Genomic DNA, 21217 nt, shown 5'->3' with positions numbered 1-21217 from the left:
CTCTTCTATTTCTGTTCGGAAATTAGAACAAATCTGGCAAAACTCTTGTGCATACCTGATCCAGAGCTAAGCATGGCCCCTCCATAGATATCCAAAGCCAGCTGAGAATAGGCAAAGCCAAAAATGGTGATGGTTAGGCCGGTCAGCAGGGCCAGCTTGAGCAGTGACTCCAAAACCACAGCGGCCATGGCAATGTCCTCCTGGGGCGGGGGGCAGAGGGAAGGAAGTTGGATGAATCATGAGCTAAAGAAAAACTTCACATCTGGCCTTCTCTCTCTGCTGCCTTACAGATCACTCTTTTAACTGCTGAGAGCCATCCCCGTTTTTCTGCAGCCTGTGTTTGTTTTCATGTCAATTAGCATGAAGGAAATGAAGGGGAAAAGCCAATCTGTGCCTCCTTAGGTAGTGCAGGGGAGTGTGGTTCTTAGCTCATTTAGGATCCGTTATTTCAAAGGCTGCTTAGGAAACACTCACTTTCTCTCCGATATTTATTCTTAAAACGGAGAGCAAGTTTTTACGTTGCTAGCTAGCTAGCTTTGTCAGAGTGCTTCTCCTGACAAACGTCTCCAAATCCTGATGTTCCTGTCGAAGTATGCTTAGGAAAATATTCCTAAACCAACCGAGAACCAGATTAGTTCATTTTGAGATATTGTGCATAAATTATATTTTGCAAAATGTCTTCTAAGACATGTAAGAGGCCAACTTAGCTTCCTTTTAATTCTCCGATAAGTCACACATTTTCAATGGTTTTAGAAAAAGGGAAGTTTCTACAACCAAATACGCCTGGATTAAAATCTCTTCTGCATTTGCCAATCAGAGTAGGTAGATTCTCACGGTCAGAGTGCATCTGGGCACTTCACAATCTTTAAAAAGCTTAAACAACTGGTGTGGTGAGTGAAATCAAATGACCATGTCCTTTACTCCCCAAGCTGTACGCGAGCCTTACTCCAGCCCCTACGTCCTTCGGCTCACCTTTGGTTCTTGAGAATCTGAGGATGGAGGAGGCAATCTCAATCTTCCAGCTAAGCCTAGACCATGGAAAGGGGGTCTGTGCCACACTGGGGTTGGCTGCAGAAAGTTCTGGGTCAAGAATGAGGTCACAGAGAAGGAGTAAGGGTAAGAAGGGAAAGGCCAACCAGGGCAAAGGGAGAAGGCTGTGAAAGAAGTGAGCTCAGAGTCCTGCCATCATTCAGAAGGTGATGGAAGAATAAGATCTAGAAGGATATTTCAAACAGAGGGAAACCGACTGCTCTACATTTTAGTCTGTTTATCCTGCAACTGGAAAATTCACTTGAGAGATAGTGACATTAGAACCAAGACTACCTGCTTCTGAAGTGTGGCATCCTTTCCTCTCTCCAGCACCTTAGCAAAGAATATATAAAAACTCTCCTCTATTGGCTGGAAAATTAACCTGGCCACAAGAGAGCCAAGATTATTCACTACATCGTATACACCTAGAAGACAAAAAGGAAAAAACAACAATCCTTCTGGTTTTTTCTATTTGAATTTTCACAGCACCATTAACATTTTTTTCTGATTTAATTTTTTAAACTGTTTGAGATAATTATAGACTCACATGTAGTTCTAAAAAATAACAGATCCATTACCCAGTTTCCTGAACAGTAACATCTTGTGAGAGTATTGCACAGTATCACAGCTAGGATACTGACATAGATACAGTCAAATACAGAATATTTCCATCACCAGCACCTTTTTATAAAAATCATTAATTCTCTAAAAATTCTTTTTAGGTCAGTGAAACTATTTTGCATGATACTATATTGGTGGATATGTGTCATTATACATTATATATTTGTCAAAACTCATAGAATGTACAATACCAAGAGTGAAACCTAATGTAAACTATAGACTTTGGGTGATAATGATGAGTCAATGTAGGTTCACCAGTTGTAACAAGTGTACAACTTGGTGCAGAATATTGATAATTGGGGAGGTTGTGAATGTGTGGGGTCAGGGAGATGTATGAGAACTCTGTACTTTTCACTCAATTTTGCTATGAACCTAAAACTGTGCTTAAAAAAAAAAAGGTTATTAGTTAAAAAAAAAAAATCAGGGGCACCTGGGTGGCTCAGTCGGTTAAGCGGCTGCCTTCGGCTCAGGTCATGATCCCAGGGTCCTGGGATCGAGTCCCACATCGGGCTCCTTCCTCAGCGGGGAGCCTGCTTCTCCCTCTCCCTCTGCCTGCCACTCCACCTGCTTGTGCTCTCCCTCTCTCTATCTCTGTCAAATAAATAAAATCTTTAAAAAAAAAAAAAAATCATTAATGCCGGGCGCCTGGGTGGCTCAGTCAGTTGAGTGTCCAACTCTTAGTTTCGGCTCAGGTCATGATCTCAGGGTCCTGGGATCGAGCCCTACATCGGGCTCCATGCTCAGCAGGTAGTTAGCTTGAAGATTCTCTCCCTCTGCCCCTCCCCTCACTCTCTCTCTCAAATAAATAACTAAATCTTAAAAAAAAACATTAATACCAAGTTGATTTTTGAAAGTTTTCTTTCCTCTACTGCAGGATTACAGTTAAAAATAAATACGAAGAGGGGCTCCTGGGTGGCTCAGTTGGTTAAGCATCTGACTTCTGCTCAGGTCATAATCTGAGGGTCCTGGGATCAACCCTGTGCTCAGATTGAGTCTGCTTGAGGATTCTCTCTCTCTCTCCCTTTCCCTCTGCCCAGCCACCGCTTGTGCTCTCAAATAAATAAATTTTTAAAAATCTTAAATAAATAAGAAGAAAATACTGAGACCTATCTAGCTGCACAAACACAGGGCGGATCTGTGATTGTGATGACGAAGCTCCCTCTTCTCTCAACCCTGCAATGGGCACCAAAGCTCTGCAGAAACCAGGGGAACTCAAAAGAGAACCTGCCACCCGAGTCACATGAGAGGGCGTAGTCAGAACACTGTAGATATTTGCAGAGACCTGCAATTTTCAATCTTCAGGAATCATTTTATTACAGTCTTCATCTTTTAGAATCATCAGGCGTATTTTTCACTAAATGTATCACACTGCTGAGAAAAATATTAGAAAGTATCTACTAATGGTATTCACTACAGAATTTTCATCTTACCCTGATCGCCAAAATTTAACACGTTCAAAAACGTCATTACGTATCGCTCGCCTACAAATAGAGAAGCAAAATAATTAGCATTTCAAGGGCACATTATTCTCTTGTTTCCTTTTTTCTTATCGTCTATCAACTCTCTAGCTGGCAGATACTCTCAAAGGAGAAAAATTACATAATCAATTAAAGATACCTTCCTTGTCCTAATGTTGATTTCAAATAATCTCAAAACAGTAACAATTGGGAAAGTGCTGGGGGATTTATTGACAGCAAATCTCCAAACCAGTTAAATTAAAAACAAAACAAAATCAATAAAACCAGTCTAATAACTTAAAAAGGGAGGGGATTACAAAAATGTTAATAATGAAAATGATTGTCCCAAATTTTAAATGTAAGTTCTGTGAAATGAGAGGTCCATGGTCACGTGCACAGACTCATCAAGTTGTCTCCCTGGGTGGAGAAAGCTCCATGGAGGCTGGAAAGGCTCTGGAGCCCAAGATCATGATTCAAATATAAGACAGGCTAATGCCTTCAAGGTGAAGACACCAACCCAGAGCCCCACCCCCACCTTCCATACATTTTATTATCTGTCAGTGGAAAACACAACCCACCATGGAGACAGAGCTCTGGAGTGACCACAGCCCTAAAGGGCAAAGTTTCACCTCCTAGCAACCTGCTCAAAAAGGAAAACAATATTCAGTCCTGGCCTCCCTGCACTCTCCCAGACTGCGTCTGTGGCAGGGGCCTCTGCAGGCCCTCTCAGGCGTGGCCCACAGGACAGCACTCACTCCTATCTGCATCTCTGCACTGCTCTGATCCATCCTCACTAACAGTCCTGGCTTCAACAATACAAATCTTAAGGCAACCCCTGCTTCCACACCTTTAAATTGCTCTTTGCTGTTTGCAAAAAGTCCAGGCTCCTTAATTCTGCATTTGAGGCCTTTTATAAGTTGACCCCAGGCTATCTTTTTGGCCTTTCTTCACCAACCTCATCTGCACCTCCCAGCATTACATTGTCATCCTCTGCTTTACCCGATCAGGTTTTAGCCCCGCCAGCTGCTCTGCTTCAGGCTGGGCCCCTCCTGCTCCCAGCCTCAGCTCTTAGCATGCTAGCCACCTAGACTGGCTTCTCCGTAGGGACCTCCCTGTGCTCTGGTACAATCGGCCTCTCTTCCCACACTCTGTAAGCTCCCTGGGGGCAGGAACCACATCTCCCTCATTTCTCTGGCCCTGGTTTCCTAGCAGAGCTCCAGGAAATGCAAGGGCACTTGAGAGACGCTAATGTTTCCAAGTACAGCCCTCACAGCCCTGATTCAGATCTAACCACACAAAAGTCTGCGTCTTGGGTAAGAGAATGAGCTCCTTGAGGCTGTGGCCTGTAACTCATTCATCTGTGTATTCTCAGCACCTGGCACACAGTGTTCAGGAAATGTGGGGGCAGAAGGTAACAGCATCTATATTTTTGCTATTACAATGAATGATTTCAACTTTTTTTAGAGTTGTGATTTTTAGATAAAAAGAATTTGGGGGTGGGGGGTTCTTGTCCAGTCACTTCCTTATTTCACAACGATGGAGATGGAAGCCCTCAGAGGTTCTTAACAGCCCTCTGCCAGTCAGGCCAGGGTGGTCCAGCCATGGAGAGAGCGAGCAACCGGCACCACATTGAGGCCTGGCCCACTTACACCTGCTGCAGTCTAGCCACTGTGGTCCAGACAACCAATTTAGGGCCATTGCTTGGACTGGATCCATTCCTCAACTCATTTAAACTGCTCTTAAAACTTTGGGAGGAAAAGAAAGTGCATAAAGCAAATGCCCTTTCCAAGTTCCCTCTACTGGTTTTCCTGTTCTAACAATGTGAACTATCACAATATACAATTTCACTACAGATACCTTTCTTTATCAAAAGATACTTGTTGAACACCAATCATGTGCCAGTTCCAGCAGGGTAGTGGGGAAACAGTGGTAAACTGCACATCCTGCTCCCAAGAAACATGTCATTAAGGCACCTTCACTCAGCTCTCCAAAGGCTTGTGACCCTTACTTCCCCCAGGGGTCCTGTAAACAAGTTCCACTTTTGTAATGGCAATGTTACAGGCTCAGGCTAGAACTAAGCACTCTCAAGGCTCAAGGCTCAAGAGCCCTCAGACCCCTCCTGGTCCTATCCCTTAACTCACAGACGGGGCAAGTGAGGCTTAGGGGAGTTACTCCCCTTTGGAAGCATAATTAACAAAAAATAAAGACAGAAAGGGGAAAAGGGAAATAATAAGGTAATAATGATGGTTGTATTAGAATGCTAGAATTGTAGGGAACTTTTTTCTATTTTCCAAAATTTTTGTAATGAGGTTATACTATTTTTATAATTAAAAGGCAATGTTTGGGATGCCTGGGTGGCTCGGTGAAGTGTCTGCCTTTGGCTCAGGTCATGATCCCAGGGTCCTGGGATGGACCCCCGCATCAGGCTCCCTGCTCAGCGGGGAGCCTGCTTCTCCCTCTCCCTCTGCCAGCTGCTCCCCCTGCTCACGCTCTCTCTCTCTCTGTCAAATAAATAAATAAAATCTTAAAAAAATAAAAGGCAATGTTTGAGGGGTGCCTGGATGGCTCAATCAGTTAAATGACTGACGCCTCATTTCGGCGCAGCTCATGGTCTCAGGGACATGAGATTGAGCACTGCATCTGGCTCTGTGCTGGGGTGGAGCCTGCTTAAGAATCTCTCTTTCCCTCCCTCTGCCCCTGCCCTGCAGCTCATGCACACCACGTTCCCCCTCGCTCTCTTAAAAAAAAAAAAAAAAAAAGACAATTTTTGAAAAGATTTAAAAATATGTTCAGTAATAGATATATGGATGTATAGACATATGAAATTTAGAGAGAAACCACTACCTTTACCCACTTCTAGCTACCTCAAATCTCATTCTTTGAATTAAAGCTGGGCATAAATAAACCAATACACATATGCAGAAAAACTAGATGTACTTTCAGCTCCATGCCAGCCTTCTGTATAGAGAGCTCTGTCAATGTTAAACTGGAAAGCCTTAAGAAATTGGAAGTCTGGCCAAAATATCACACAGATGAATCTTATTATTTAACAAAATAAAATGATGAAAACCCAGTTGTTAAAAGTTATGTTCAAAAAAAGAAGTGTACAAAAAGTTAGAATAGGATAATGAGATTATGGATCATTTTCTCTATTTTCCAAATTTTCTCAAATCGATATAAAACTTCATAATACATTTCTTTAAATGATAAAACATGGGGTTTGGGAATTAGACTTGGATTCAAGGTAAGTTGTTCCTCATTACTTAGGACCCCATAGAAGTTATACAACAGCACTGTCCCTCATTATCAAACTAAATCAATGTTAAGTTTCTCTCTCCCTATTTTAAAAGCTTCCATTTCTAGGGTTCCTCTGCCCACAGGGGCTCTAGAAAGCAGGAAGTCTGGGTATAGGTAATCCGCAGTTCTGTGGAATCCCCTCACTTATACTGTGGTGTCCTGACTGCTCAGAGTGACCTTTTACTTACCTTCTGTCAAAATCTGCTTCAAGAAAGACTGTTTGAAAAAACTCCAAGTCAATTTAGCCTCTTTCCAATTTACAAAAGCCTAGAAGAGAAAACAAAACAAAAACAAAAGCTCCCAGGCACTGCAAGTCTACGAGTACAAGAAGCCTCCACAAGAGGCAAACTCATCTTGGTCCCTAAATCCCAACTTGGAGAGTCCCCACTCATTTTTCATTTAATGCTAAGCACACAGAAGGCATCCAACGAATCCTGGCAAAGGGTTTCCATCGCTAGACATGAAGACAAAGTCTCTAGGTGGAAAGAGCGTCGGGGTAAGGAGCCTGCCCAAGAGTCATTCACTGAGACCCCTAAGGAACTGCACTGTCCCCTCACTGCCCAGATGGTAAGCTGACCATATCTAACACACACAACTCAGAGTCATTTCTTGCCTTAAAAAATGTCTGAAGCATCCCAAGCTGCAGAACAAATTCTGCTCCATACACCCCACATCTTAATGCATTTAGCCACCCAGGGTCCCTTTACACACAGTATATGAGCTTTGTTTGTGTATTTCAAAAGGAAGCCAGGCTTCCTAGGAAGGTCAGTCAAACCGCTCAGAACTGGTATGACAGAGGAAAGGAAAAAACAAACCCAGAACTTTTGATATGGCTCTTCCAAAACTGTCCCATTTCCTAAGGACAAGGAGGGTAAGAAGAAAGCAAACACTTAGGAAGGGCAGAGGTCAACCTGTTAAGAGGCAGGTGGTCTCAAAGCCAGATTGCTGACCACAAAATGGAGGAGTAAGGCAGCTAGCTGGACAAGACTTCTGTCTTTCTATCTCCCGCAGTCCTCTCTGGAGGCCCCTCCTCTCTCATGGAGGCATCCTGGGATCCCAGAATGTTTAGTCTAGGTGTTAGGTGCTTAATCTCAGGGTACCTGCATTTTGAAAAATTCTTATTAACTCAAAATGATGACTTTGAAAGGTAGGATTTCAGGGGGCTCTTTGGGAGGAAAGGGGTGAATCACAAAGGCCAAGCCCACTCTACCTCTCCAAAAGATCAGTTACAGCTATGGAATTTGGCCGAAGGGCAGATGTAGAACCTATCCCAGTCACATGGGCCCCTGATCTCTGACTAAAGCCCATTTGTGTAGAGTACTGCTGTCCAGTGGAAATATAATGTAGGCTACACATAGAATTTAAAATTTTTTAGCAGCCACAGTGAACAGTAAAAAAAAAAAAAAAGGTAGGGCGCCTGGGTGGCTCAGTTGGTTGAGTGACTGCCTTCGGCTCAGGTCATGATCCCAGGGTCCTGGGATCGAGTCCCGCATCGGGCTCCCTGCTCTGCGGGGAGCCTGCTTTTCCCTCTCCCACTCCCCCTGCTTGTGTTCCCTCTCTCGCTGTGTCTCTCCTTGTCAAATAAATAAATAAAATCTTTAAAAAAAAAAAAAAGGTAAAATTATTTTATTTATTTAACCTAAAACACGATCATTTCAACATGTAAATAAATATTAGAGGCATTTCATATTATTTTTTTCATATGAAGTCTTTAAAATCCAGTGCTTGGGGTGCACGTACAGCCCATCTCGATTCTAAATGCTCTAGAGCCCCACGTGGCTGGTGGCTACCATTTAGGATGGAGTAAGTCTAGAGTATCCCTTGAAAACAAGGTCATATTCAGTGTTCAAATCTCTTCACCCCTCGGTTTCAGAGCCTTTCTTCCAGACACTGTGAAGTCAGGCCTGAATCCTCCCAAACCATGCTGCCCTCAGAGACTCACTGGACCTGCAGCAGATGCCACCACGAGCTCTAGGCCAGAAGCAAATCTCCCCTCTCGCTGTACAAGAAAATTAGGCATCTCCTTTCCCCAGAACAAAGGGTGCCAGAGCATTTACCACCACTAGGGGGCACTGCGAACCACATCATCCCCAGCACTGATCCCGCCCTTAGCTCCAGGGGAGGCTTGAGCAGCAGCACCTTCTCTGTCACACTCTGCGCCCCCACACCAGGCGGTCCCCTGGGGGGGCCTGGGCAACAGTCCTGTGCTCTCTTCCAAGGAAATGAACAGTTACAGCTGGCCAGAGGGTCTTCGTGGAGCCTCCTTGCCAGAGGTTGCGAATGGGTTTGGGAACATGACGGAGCTCTCTAAAAAAAAGGTTGTTTACCAGCGTGTAATCTTCACAATGTATCTGACCTGAGACCTCATGCGGGAGCATTCCATTCTCCTAATGCCTTCAATTTAAGTAGACCCACGGTTTAGAAGGAATGGTCACACTGCTTATCTCCAAAATGCTCACTCAGGACACAGAGGCAGGAAGTCTGATCAGAGATTGGGTTTCTTCTCAGAGGTGTCTGCTAAGTGGTAGAAAAGAAGCAGCATATTCTTTGGGCTTTTACCATTTTCTTTAGAATGGATTTGTCACTTGGGAGGTCAAACGAGGCCTATTTCACAAGAGCTAGGTTGATACTGCTTAGCTGGTCTTCATGGCTGTGCATTTCTCTGGAATCCTCTGACCAACAAGCCATTCCACTGCCTCGCTGTACTGGTGGAGAAACTGAGGCATGGATGGTAAAAGGTGATGGGTGGTATCTCGGGGGAAGGTTTGCAGTCAGAACTCAGGGACTCATGATGGAGTGAGTCAGTCTTCCCCTTCCCAAACTCTTCTGCCCCAGGATGGTCCAGTAGCCATGTGCCTCCCACACTGACAAGAGTCACAGGGTGGGGGTGCAGGGTGGTATGCAGCCATGGTCCTGTGTCCTGCCCCATATCACCTCCACATCCCACACAAGACCCCTTTCCCTCCCTCTTGCTCTGGGGCCATCGACTCTGCCCCAGCTGTGTCCACACTCACACGTCCACCCACCCTCCCACTGTCCTCATCACTCTCATTTGGACAACTACCACTGCCTCCTCGTGAGCTCTTTCACCTCCAGCCTGTTCTCTAGCCCATCCTTCTCCTGGGAGGCTTCGGGCTTTGGAGTCAAGCTCAGACACTGAGGCTTAAGCTGCAGCGACCAACTTCTAAGTGCAAAAGCTATGGGTAAGACACCTAATTTTGCTAAGCCTCCGTTTCCCATCTTCAAAATGGGATAAGGAGTCTTATCTCCTGGAGCTGGTCTAAGGACTGAATGAGAGAAAACGAGACACTCCATAAATGTGAAACAGGTGGTAAGCGCCTCAACATAGGCAATTGGATCACGGCACTGTTCACAAACCTTTCATTAGGCTCCCCTACCCCTGAATCAAACTCCAGGGCACTGAGGCCACCACTACCTGGCCCTAGCCCTGCAGGCCATAACCTCCTTCCCCCTTTTGTTTCCTCGCCCTTCCCCCACTGTCCAACCAACCCAAGTACCACAGTCATCTCTGCAATCCCAATGCCAACACAGCGATGGGCATATAATGGGACCGAAGCAAACATTCTTTCTTCCCAAAGCCGCAAATGCGCATTTCCACCACACGTGCACGTTCACCTCTGCCTGTCTGTGTCGAGGCCCAGCTCAAAAGAAGCTTCCTCCAGGAAGTCTTCCTCAATGTTCCCACATGGAATTCATGTCCTTTCTCTGGGCTTCTATTTTGTTAACACTACACGCACACTGTCTTGCAGTGGTTAGCCGAGTACACAACTTATCTCCCCTCCACAGTGCAAGTTCTGAGGGTGAGGACCCCACTCAGGGCACCTGGAATAGTGCTTAACACAGAATACTGCTTATTACATGCTTGCTGTTTAAATTCCTCAGCTTTACTTAAATACTCCTATGAAATCACTCAGAAATGTCAAAGAATATAAAAGGCAGCCATTATTTGAGGTATCATTTATTTTAAGGCTAAATAAATCTCTTTACAGAAGATGGGATTCTATAAGCACAGGAAACAAATCTCCCAATTTGGTCAAATCGGTTTTGGATGTAACTGCTTGAGCAGCTCTGTCTGAGGGAGCCCCCAGCGCACAAAGCTGCTCCCGAGAGTCAAGTTGGTGGTAAAGTCATCCACTGCATTCAGATTCACCTCATTTCTTTTCTTTTACAAAAACTAAACTTGAATAATGAATTGTTCTACCTGGAACTTCCCAATTGTTAAGCCAACAAATAACTACTTTGGGCAATAAGCCAATTTCTTTTGGAGGACTACACAGCAGAGAGATTAAACACGAAGACTAAGGACAGTCCACAGACACAAGTTAGAGAGAAGTAGGTCCAAATCAAGTGTGTGATGTTGGTTTGGTCATTTAACTCCTCTGAACCTCAGTTTTCCATCTGCAAAATGGAGACCATATCTCACAGGGTTACTAGGATGGTTCAACATACAAGTCCATGTCAAGTGCTCAGCATAGTGCCAAGCAAGGGTAAATATGCAGTCCATGGTAGTTATTATAAACAGCTTTGTCCAAGTTCAAATACCTTCACAATTCCTTAAGTTTTCAAAGGGGCCTCATGGGTCGGGTAGACCAATAATCTCACCTTAAAAATAAGGACCCTGAGGTCTGGAGAGAGTCCTACAGGCTTTATATCTGCACTCACTGCCTCCCAAACGCACAGGAAGCTCCCCGAGGCCCAGCAATCACCTTCCTACATGTCTGTATCCCAGATGGCACCCAGCATGGGGCTGTGCTCTGTCTGTCAGCAGGAACCGTGCCACCGTGTAAGACAGGTACATCCCTTCTCACGGTCAAGGCTTCTGTCCCGGCAGTAGGAGCCTGGGTACTTGCAGGAAGGAAGGCCAGATTAAACCACTGAGCTCCCAGCCCAGGGCCGTCAGACACTGCCGGGCTGGGCTCTGCCGTGGAGCCACTCGTCACTCATGGATAGCCACTTGTGTCCGCCGCAGTATTAAGTACCTCCCATGCCCCTTTTCATTGCACTCCCACAAGCACCTTAGGAGAGAGGTACTCTTAGTATCCCCACTTGACAGATAAGGAAACTGTAGCTCGGAGCTGTGAGCCCACCACTGAATTAAATACACACTAAGGCTCTTTTCACTACCCTCTGTCTCCTTGCCTGTATTAATGGTCCAAATGCTCCTTTCCAACATAGTGCTGGGCACCGGGGCTGGCCCAGTATGAAAAGCTGGCCAGGCCTGGTACAGATGAACACTGGGGAACACTCTCAGACCTGCTCTGTGGGCAGGCAGCCGCAGCTCCGGGCAGAAGTGATTCCAAGTCCTTCTCCTCTAAGCCTGCAGATGAGGCACTGTTGTATCCCAAAACTGCCATGTCGATTTAGGTTAAAGGTGAGATCTGTTTGATCAGAATGGAGAACTCTTATCTAACAAATGAGAACATATCTTTCTTTACATAATATCTGGTCTTTCTTGAAAAGCTGTATAACAGGATTCCATAAGTTCTGAAATTTACATCTCAAATATTTACTACTTTCTCAAGTAAAAAGAGGAATAAGGAGAAGTCCAGCTGAAGCCTTACCTCAGCTACGTGCACCGCATCTAGCCGGCAAACAAGCATGGGAAAAAGGGAAAGTGGGTCGGCCCCGTTCACAAAGCATCTGAGCAAAGGCAGTGAGGCATAACGTCACGTGTACCACTCCGGGGCTGCAAACAGTAGCAACGACCCCACCAGAGTCAGGAAATAAAAGTCAAATGGACTGAGAGTTGAAGAGTTCAGAAGAAGAAGGTTATGCCTCGCTCCTACACATCAGCACCTAGAATCCTCAGTGGTCTCCACAGGAGAGTGGGTCACCGGAAAGACCAGCCTGACTCTAGGTAACGGAGCTATGCAGGGGTCAACCCTGCCTTGTCAGCGCGCTGGACTCTCTGTGCTGGAAGTCAATCCTGGGAAAAACCAAGACACAGCCGAACAGAGAGACTGGCACGCGGTGGTTACAGCCTGTGCTCTGTGGGGATCAAGCCACTCCAGGCCCCTACCCTCACTCTGACCCTCACCTTGGGCAGGGAGTTAGTCTCTAACCCTCAGTTTCTCAACCCTAAAATAGAAATAATAAGGTCAGCCTCACAGAGTTGGTATGAACTTTAAAATATAAGGCATGTAAAGCATTCAGCATAGTGGCTACACGGTGGTTCTAAACAGGGTCAGTGTTATCCCCCCTGGGACGTTTGTCCCTCATGGAGACATTTTTGGTTATCATAGCTGAGAGGTGGTAGCTCCTGGCATTTAGTGAGTAAAGATCAAGAGTGCTGCTAAACATCCTACAATGCACAGGACAGCCCCCACGACAAAGAATTATCCAGCCCAAAATGTCGGTAGCGCCAAGGCTGAGAAGCCCTGGCCTAGCACACAGCGAGCACTCCATAAATATGAGCTATGAAATTATCCTTACTACTTTAGCAATAAACAAGAAAGTAATAGTTTCCTTCTTTCCAGGATAATCAGCATCTGTGATTAAAATGGTAAGAGAGAGAGTATATTACTTACTCTACTTCTTGTGATATTGGGTAACAGATCTGTTATTCTGGAGACAGGAAGAGTCTGTTGCTTGGTTGATTCTGAGGAGCCCAATAACTTTGTGAAATAAGTAACATAGCAGAGCACCAGAACTGCAGTATACAAAAGCTGAAAAAAGAAAATAATGGATTCAAATGGCACTGTTTTAATAGAGGCAGAATTAAGATATGCCTGGAAATTTGACCTCAAAGGCCAAATCAGAAAGGGAACTGTCTTTATGAACCGCACCTTCTAGTGAGCAATGCCTCGCACTCTGGGAAAGAGCACTGCTCACGAAGCGCCCCTCCACTGCAGCATCCCTGGGCAAAGTGCTCCAAGGACATCACCTGACTGGGAGAAAGGCTCTTCTGGGCGGGCAGAACATCATGTCCCCGACAGACATCCCCTAGTGCCACCACCACAGCCTGGTCAGACGTGTTCTCAAAGGAAGGCCTCTCCTGCCTCGGCAGCACCCGCAAGGACCCTCAAGTCCTGTGCTAATATGCAGACGCTTGCCATCCTAGATGACAGGGGCTTCCCCATGAACGCATAAGCCGTGACGAACTGAGCTGCTGGCTCCCTCCTCTCTGCCCAGTGCATGGGCAGGGCAAGAGCCACTCCAGGATGGGGGAGGGCCTGGAGGGTGCGGGGGTGATAAGAGGGCCCACCCTTCCCTCCACACAGCCAGGACAAAACGGTGGCTTTTGGCCAGGAGCCGAGGCCTGGGGTTTTGTTTGCAGGTGGGAGGAGTATCCAAACAGCCCCTTTTCACAAGCTCCCTTCTGTCTTCTCTCCCTGCTGGGAACAGCAATGCACACTAGCTCAGGAAGGAATGGCACCTCCATGTCCCGCTTTCAATCTGGAACGCTAAGCCTGCTCCTGTGGCAAAGGCAGGGAGCAAGGAGAAAGGGGAGCCTTGTTTAGCAGGTTCGGGCTCCTCAGCTCTCCACCCTTATCCGTGCCTGAGGACAGAGCCCACCATCCACCATCTTCTTCCATGCCTCAAGCCCTGTAAGAAGACACAGCAGCTCTGCTGTGAGCCATACCACCAGATGCAACATCCTCTGTGACAAGAGGACTCCCTTCCCCACCTCCCCTCATCTTCCCACAGACCAGCGCCTGGGGAAATAGTAACAATCTATGGGTAGTCTTCATGCAGGGTATCCTAACTACGTGATCCTTCCCCCATTTTTATTGAGGAAAAATTCACGTAACACTGACAGTTTTAACCATTTTAAAACATAAAATTCAGTGGCTTTTAGTACGTTCACAGTGTTGTACCATTATTTCATTCCAGAACATTGCTTTCTTATTATAAGAAATTATTTCATTCCAGAACATTTCCATCACTCCAAAAGGAAATTCTGTGCCCATTAAGCAGTCACTCTCTGCTCCTCCACACCCCAGCAATCAAAATCTTCGTTGTCTCTATGGACTGGCCTATTCTGGACACTGCATATTAATGGAATCATGCAATTGGTGGCCTTGTATCTGGCTTCGTCCACTTAGTATAACGGTTTCCAAGGTCATCGTTCCATGGCACGTTATCATTTTTATGGCCGAGTAATATTCCATTGCACACATATGCCACATTTTGCTCATCCCATTCAACAGGTGATGGACATCTGGCTTGTTTCCACCCTTTGGCTGTGGTGAATAGTGTTGCTGTGAACATCTGTGTACAAGTTGTATGAACACGTTTTCAATCTTTTGGGTATATACCTAGGCGCAGAACTGCTGGGCATATGTCAGTTCTACATTTAACTTTTTGAGGAACTGCCAAACCGTTTTCGATAGTGGCCGCACCATGTTACATCCCCACCAGCGATGTGTGAGGACTTCAATTTCTGCATATCCATGTCAACACTTGTTATTTTCTGGTTTTTTGATAACAGCCATCCTAATGGGTGTAAAGTAGTATCTCATTGTGGTTTTGATTTACATTTGTCTAATGACTGATGATATGGAGCATCTTTTCATGTGCTTATTGGCTATCTATTTGGATATCTTCTTTGGAGAGATGTTTATTGAGGTCCTTTGCCCCCTTTTTGGATAGTCGTTTTGTTGTTGAGTTATAAGAATATATATTCTAGAGTGACCCTTTTATTTGATATATGATGCCATGTGGTGTTTAAGGAGGAACCTGGAGGTGGGTTGGACAAAGGGGAATCCCAGAGCCCTGGTGGGGATTGCCTGCTGATATGAGGTGCTGTTGGCTCTTAGACCTCTCACACAGACACTGATGGAGACTGCACCAGAGAAGAGCTCTCTGAAGTCTTATAATAAGAAAGCAAATAAACTCAGAATGGGCCTTGCTGACCTAGGATGTATCCTGGTGGGAGCATCAGAAAGACATAGTGCAAGTGTCTTTCCCAAGAGGAATCAACCAGTAACTGGGCATCTTCATGCCCTTCTGTCCTATTAGGGAGAGTATATAAAAAAACATGATGAATGTGGAGAACTGTAGTTCCAGATCGAATAAACATGGCAAAAATAATCACAGATAACTCCTCTAAGATACACAACTATTTGCAAACTGCTTTTAGGAAGCAATTCTCATTCTTATAATATTGATTGGAAATCTACTTTTCCTGTGTTTCACAACAATTATTTGTAGTTTTTGCTCAGGACACGGGAAAGACTTTCACATAAATCGCTACTAAAAATTTTAACTTATCTTCCCATACATTAAGAAAAATTGCAAAAACTGCTTTGTACTATAAGCTGTTCCAGTAACTGTGTGATCTTAGGTTTCATTTTTAAAATGAGCACTGAACTCTAGTTGTACTTTCATTAGAGCCAGGGATATGAACTAGAACTAGAACACGGGATGGCAACGAGGCCGGGCCTGCCGGGATTGAGAGTGTGCCTGCCAGGACCTGGTTCCTGTGCTCTGCATTGTGTGAGATTGCAGTCCAAGTTCCAAACAGGCTTGGCAGAGTTTCCTCCTATTCTGAAAACACCTGATTGCAATCCAGGGAAAATCACACACATTCAGTTCGATTCCCACCCCACCCCCTCACTGCTTTTTCCCCTCCTCCATAAGACAGTAAGACAATCAAAGGTGAGTTTTGTACAGGCTTGCCCACAGAACATCTAAAGGAGTCACTATGTTTGACAGCGAGGCCTGTGGGGCCCTCACCAGGCCCCTGGGGACACCAGTGGCAACAGCACATGGAGCAGGATGGACAGCCAAAGGAAAAGCACTGTCAAGACCATCTTTCTAGAGTTTCCAGCCTGCCTCACATGCATGAATACTGCAAATGTAAATCACACAGTAATGGGAACAAGAAGAAAACATCAAATGGAGAAACACAGATTATACAATAGTGAAAAAACTGTAACTCTTACCTGGGCCAAAGAGAATATGTAGAGCCCCCAGTGAGGCAACCATAGCACAAAAAAAGCTGTCAGGACACTCTTGAGGATGACTGACAGGCTCTCGGCAATCACCTGCAGAAACACGGTAAAGGGTGCACTTCACGTTATTAAAAACTAAAGATGCACAGGAATGATGAATAGGAAGCTGGGATAGTGGTTACCCTGGGAGCGGAGATGGGGCACAGGGTTAGACACAGCACTGGTAATGTTCTAGTTGGGCTGGGTGGTAAGTTCATGGATCTTCAGTATACCATCATGCTTCAAGATTTATACATATGCTATATACCCTTTTGTACATATCAAATTACATATTTTGAAAGATGAAAAGTTACTATTAGTATACAATTAAAAATAGAATCACTAGAAAAATCTGAAAAACCTTTACAGTCCTCTTACATTCTTATCTAAACTGATAACTTCACTATCCGTAAACCTGTTTTGCATTAAGAGTATAGCAGAGGTAAACCTAAGCCCAGCCCATCTGCCAAATTTCAAGGGAATGAACTAAACTGATCATGTTACCTTTTTCCAAATTTCTTTTTAGACGCATTCTAAAAAAAAAAAAATCATTCTCTCCTAGGAAACATTTTTAAGAAACCACTCTTTACCTTATTCTTCACATTTCCCATCAAAGCAGAAGGTACACTGACCTTGAGTTTGACAAACATCTGTGCTTGTGCCAAGACCCAGAAGGGCTCTCCCAGAAGCTCTACCACGGCCGAAAGGCCAAACACCACCACTCCAGTTCCATAGTGGGGGACGACATTAGGATCAGGCACTTCAAGCAAATGTAACCACACCCAGCCCAGGAGCAAGGACCAAAACACACCCACGGGGACTCTAGAAAAGGGAAAAAATGTTTTTTAATATGCTATAAAAATAAATGTATATTAAAATAGTAGCACTGAACAGAAAGGAAATATAATCATAAAAATAGCTACTACTTATTAATGCACTTCCTACACGCCAGGCACTAGATCCACCCCCTTTACTTCTCGGACACCTCACAACGATCCTGTCATTATCCCCATTTAAGTGATGAGGGAACTAAGGCTGATGACAAGCACTGGGTAATCTGGCCAAGGTCATGGACAGCTAGCTAGTCAAGGGCAGAAGCAGGACCCGATCCCCATCTAACGCCAAAATCTCCACTCCTATCCACTGTGTTACGCTGACGAGATAAGCAAAATTCCCAGAAAGTACGTGCCTGTCGTTGGCACCCTGAATGACTAAAAGACAGCATCCAGTTGGTTTTTGCACCCAAATAAGCAACAGTCCAGTGCACAGTGTCCCCTTGCATGTGCACCACAGAGCACTTCAATATGACTGAGTAGTTAACTGTCAGGCCTCGAATAAAATGAACACCTACCAGCCTCACAACAGTCATTTCCATGAGGCCAGGAGTTATGTAAGGCAGCACTGAGAAACAACCTCAAGCACCAGCCCTCCCTGCAGGGATCTAACTGCAGAAAAGCCATTACAAGTTTTAGCTGATGTACTTGGCCTTCAAGAATATTCTAAAAGGCTCAGAACTGAAATCAACCTAACAAAATTGAAGAAAGATATAATGAAAGCCCTAAAAGGCTTTCAAAAAATACTAAGTGGTGGTTAAAAGCTCAGAAAAGACTATGGGGGAAAGATTAGGAATAAAGAAGATGGCACAGGCCCAGTGAGGCCCAGAATGGGCATCAGGAATGGCAGAAACAATCTCCCGAGAGGGTAGAAACAGGACTAGAAACCTGGCCCCGAAACCCCTACCCAGAGCTCTTGGCCATCCACAGAGAAAACAGCCAACAAACTCCTTCTACGTGGACGCTCTCTCCTTCCTGTCCCACGCCCAGTCCTCAGAAACACCCATGAAACCGAAGCTGGAGACAATTCAGCTTTGGGCAAGGTTGCTGTTTAACCATTTAGACTTAAGACACTTGCTCTCGCACTGTCTCCTGCCAAAGCACGACTCACGTTAGCCACAAGAGGTTGAAGGTCTGGCTCCAGTCTTGCTGGGCGCCCCCACTCAGACATGCTCTACGGAAGGCCTCTCTGGCCAGGAAGATGGTGGTCGAGTAAAGCAGTGTTAGCCTGTAAAGGAAAGGCAGAAATCAATAATGACTCTAGTTTTTTTTCACAGAGAGAATTTCTGAGATTTTGCCAGCGACAGGAAGAAAAAGTCTCGGGCATAAACCACTGGTGGCGATGTGAAGGGCAGTGAGTTCCTACAGGGCCCCGTACTAATCTGATCCACTTGAACAACAGAGTTAGGAACTGAACAAGGGACACCTGAGTGTGTGCCTATGGAGCATTATGCCCGGATAGATAACTGCCGCGGTGGCCCCCAAAACCAAACGCTTCACAGCCATAGGAAGAGGTGTGGCTCTGACCATAAGGAGGAGAAAAGGACAAGATATGACCGCACACGGCAAGGGGACCTCTTGGTCATCCTGAGACTGGTGACCCAAGAGTTCTTATAAGAGAAGCTGAGGCTCTACTGAGTGGAAGCTCTGGCCAAAAGCATCTCAGGATAGGCAACAGACTTGTTACAGAGGTCACTGCAACCGAGGTCAGCAAGGCTTGTCTGCATACTTCCTGGGTGGGCAGTACGTAGGTGGACCCTCTTGCACCTGGGTGAGTGGTAGCTGAGGTTTTCCTCATCAACAGGCTGTGGCTGATGAAGCCAGACTGGGGACAGCCCAGGGCTAAGGTCTCTCTGAGGTTGTCCAAGGATCATGCTGCTACCCAGTGCTTCCGTCCACCACTGCCAATGAAAATACTGAACCATATGTTAAGTAGGGGGCAGGCCTGACCACGGTTGTCAAAGCAGAGACCTGCCAATCTGGAGGAGACCAGATGGCAAGAGGCCCAAACTGTTTTCAAATCTGAGCATGTAAGAGGAGATTTGGTCTTCTTCCTTCCTGCTTTTTTTTTTTTTAATTTTTTAAAAAGATTTATTTCTTTATTTGAGAGAGAAAAAGAGAGATGAGCAGGGAGAGGGGCAGAGGGAGAAGCAGACTCTCTGCTGAGCAGGGAGCCCCACATGAGGCTCTATCCCAGGACCCCAGGATCATGACCTGAGCTGAAGGCAGACGCTTAACTGACTGAGCCACCCAGGTGCCCCCTCTTTTTAAAATTTTTTAAAAAGATTTTATTTTTAAGTAATCTCTACACCCAACGTAGGGACCGAACTCACAACCCCAAGTTCAAAGTCACATGCTCCACCCACCGAGCAGCCAGGCACCCCTCTTCCTGCTTTTAAAACAGTATTTCTCAAAGTATGGTCCCTACTCTAAAATTACCTGAGGAGCTTGTCAAAATACTGATTCCTGGGCCCCTCCTCAGTCCCACCTAGTGCAAAACTCCCCAGATGATTCCTTTGCCTGTCAAAATTTGAGAACCTTCTCCAAGCTCTGAGAACAGAGCCCAGAGCATATGTTTGGTGGGTATTCGATGGGAAATGTTGTCTGGAACACACTGTCTTTATCAGGACATGAGGATACACCTGAGAAGCTGAGCTATTCTGAGCACTCACATCAGTTCATATACTTTTGTGTCATTTGTGAATACAGAATACGTGTGGATGCCCTTGAACAGAAAGGAGAGTAGAAAAAACAAAATGGAGTCTAAAAGACAAAGCAAGGCAGCTTTCTAAGAGCCGCCGAGAGACTCATGACAAGGACTCAAGCTCTCACCCTAACTACCATTTTCCAATTATAAAATTCACTGATGAGGGAAGGCAGCCTGCTCCAGCCCTGCAATTATGAAGCACATCCTCATATACTGCAGAATTCCTGCTTCCTTCGCTGTCAGCAGGACAAGAACACAGGATTAGACCTGAGACAGGGCTTGCAAGGAATTACTCCCACTCCTCTCCTGGGTTCTCAGAGTAGGCATACCGGAACAGGCGGCAGAGAAGTGTGCATTTGGAGGCCGATAATGGCAAACATTCCATGGGGCCATTAAAAGCAACATCGCCTGCTCATTCCCCCACCCCGGCATACTCTTCCTCAGCCCGCTGCTAAAACACTCTGCTTCTGGGAAAGGCCTATGCTTCTAAAATCCAAGGGTGACACACAGGTGCCCTCACTAGAGGCGTGAGTTGTGGGCAATGCCAGGGCACGTCCCTTCTTACCTGACATTCACTATGCCAACGATTTCCTTTGACAGGAAGCGAAGAATAAATGCATTCAAGACAAAGGTGATCAATCGAAACAACACCTACAGATAAAGAGGAAAAATTCGTGAGATTAAATTATGTTGGGAATATTTATTTGTGAAATGAAAACAATGTGGCTGTTCTTCCTAATAACGTACTGACATACAACAGCTCTGCCATAGAGACCCTCTCAAAAATGTACCACCGGTCTGCATTTCTTCTGAAATTGTCCTTGAGGTCCTTGAGGTCCTGAGCACATCTGTGCGGTGGTCAAAGAACCCACAAAGGCACTTGGAAGGCTCTCTAATTTATTGATAAGAGGGAGCCCCTGACATATTCAGTGAATTTCTTTAGGTTCAAAGTTAGGCACTCCAGAAGACAGAGAATTCTAGTTAGTGCTTCACACTGGCCCTCCCTCCAGCCTGTTTAGAAATAGCACACGCTTAGCAAGTGGGAGCCTGCAGGGTATGGCAGAATCTCTAGGAATCACAGGGTCTAATTTCTCTTTTTTTCTCTGCCTAGTAATATCTGGGGATTCTGATAATGACATTTAATCTCTTTGAACTTGTCTTCTCAATTAGAAAAGAAAAAAGCCTGTATTTATTTACTAAATATTTGCCACTTTCCTGAGAGGAGCTGAAATATCTTTTTTTTTTTTTTTTTTTTTTTTTAGAAGGGGGGCTCGCTGGCTGACCCAGCCAGGGAGCTCCTCCTTCTTCTTTTTGGGT

At 45.4% G+C, this 21217-nt stretch overlaps 1 protein-coding gene across 1 annotated transcript in view; it reads right to left on the bottom strand.

Annotated features, from left to right (window-relative positions):
- RFT1 (RFT1 homolog) overlaps positions 1–21217 on the bottom strand; it is a 39824-nt gene that overhangs the window by 15089 nt on the left and 3518 nt on the right. Inside the window, exons 2-10 of the mRNA XM_021695245.1 lie at positions 20466–20551; positions 18305–18421; positions 16993–17182; positions 16313–16414; positions 12953–13090; positions 6593–6671; positions 3081–3131; positions 1324–1454; positions 56–200 (exon numbers count right to left, since the gene is read on the bottom strand). Coding sequence (XP_021550920.1) covers positions 56–200; positions 1324–1454; positions 3081–3131; positions 6593–6671; positions 12953–13090; positions 16313–16414; positions 16993–17182; positions 18305–18421; positions 20466–20551 — 1039 coding nt within the window. The remainder of the gene's footprint in view (positions 1–55; positions 201–1323; positions 1455–3080; positions 3132–6592; positions 6672–12952; positions 13091–16312; positions 16415–16992; positions 17183–18304; positions 18422–20465; positions 20552–21217) is intronic.

Source organism: Neomonachus schauinslandi, chromosome 1, assembly GCF_002201575.2.
Source record: "Neomonachus schauinslandi chromosome 1, ASM220157v2, whole genome shotgun sequence".
Classification (NCBI taxonomy): domain Eukaryota; kingdom Metazoa; phylum Chordata; class Mammalia; order Carnivora; family Phocidae; genus Neomonachus; species Neomonachus schauinslandi.
This window is presented reverse-complemented; position numbering and strand designations above follow the sequence as displayed.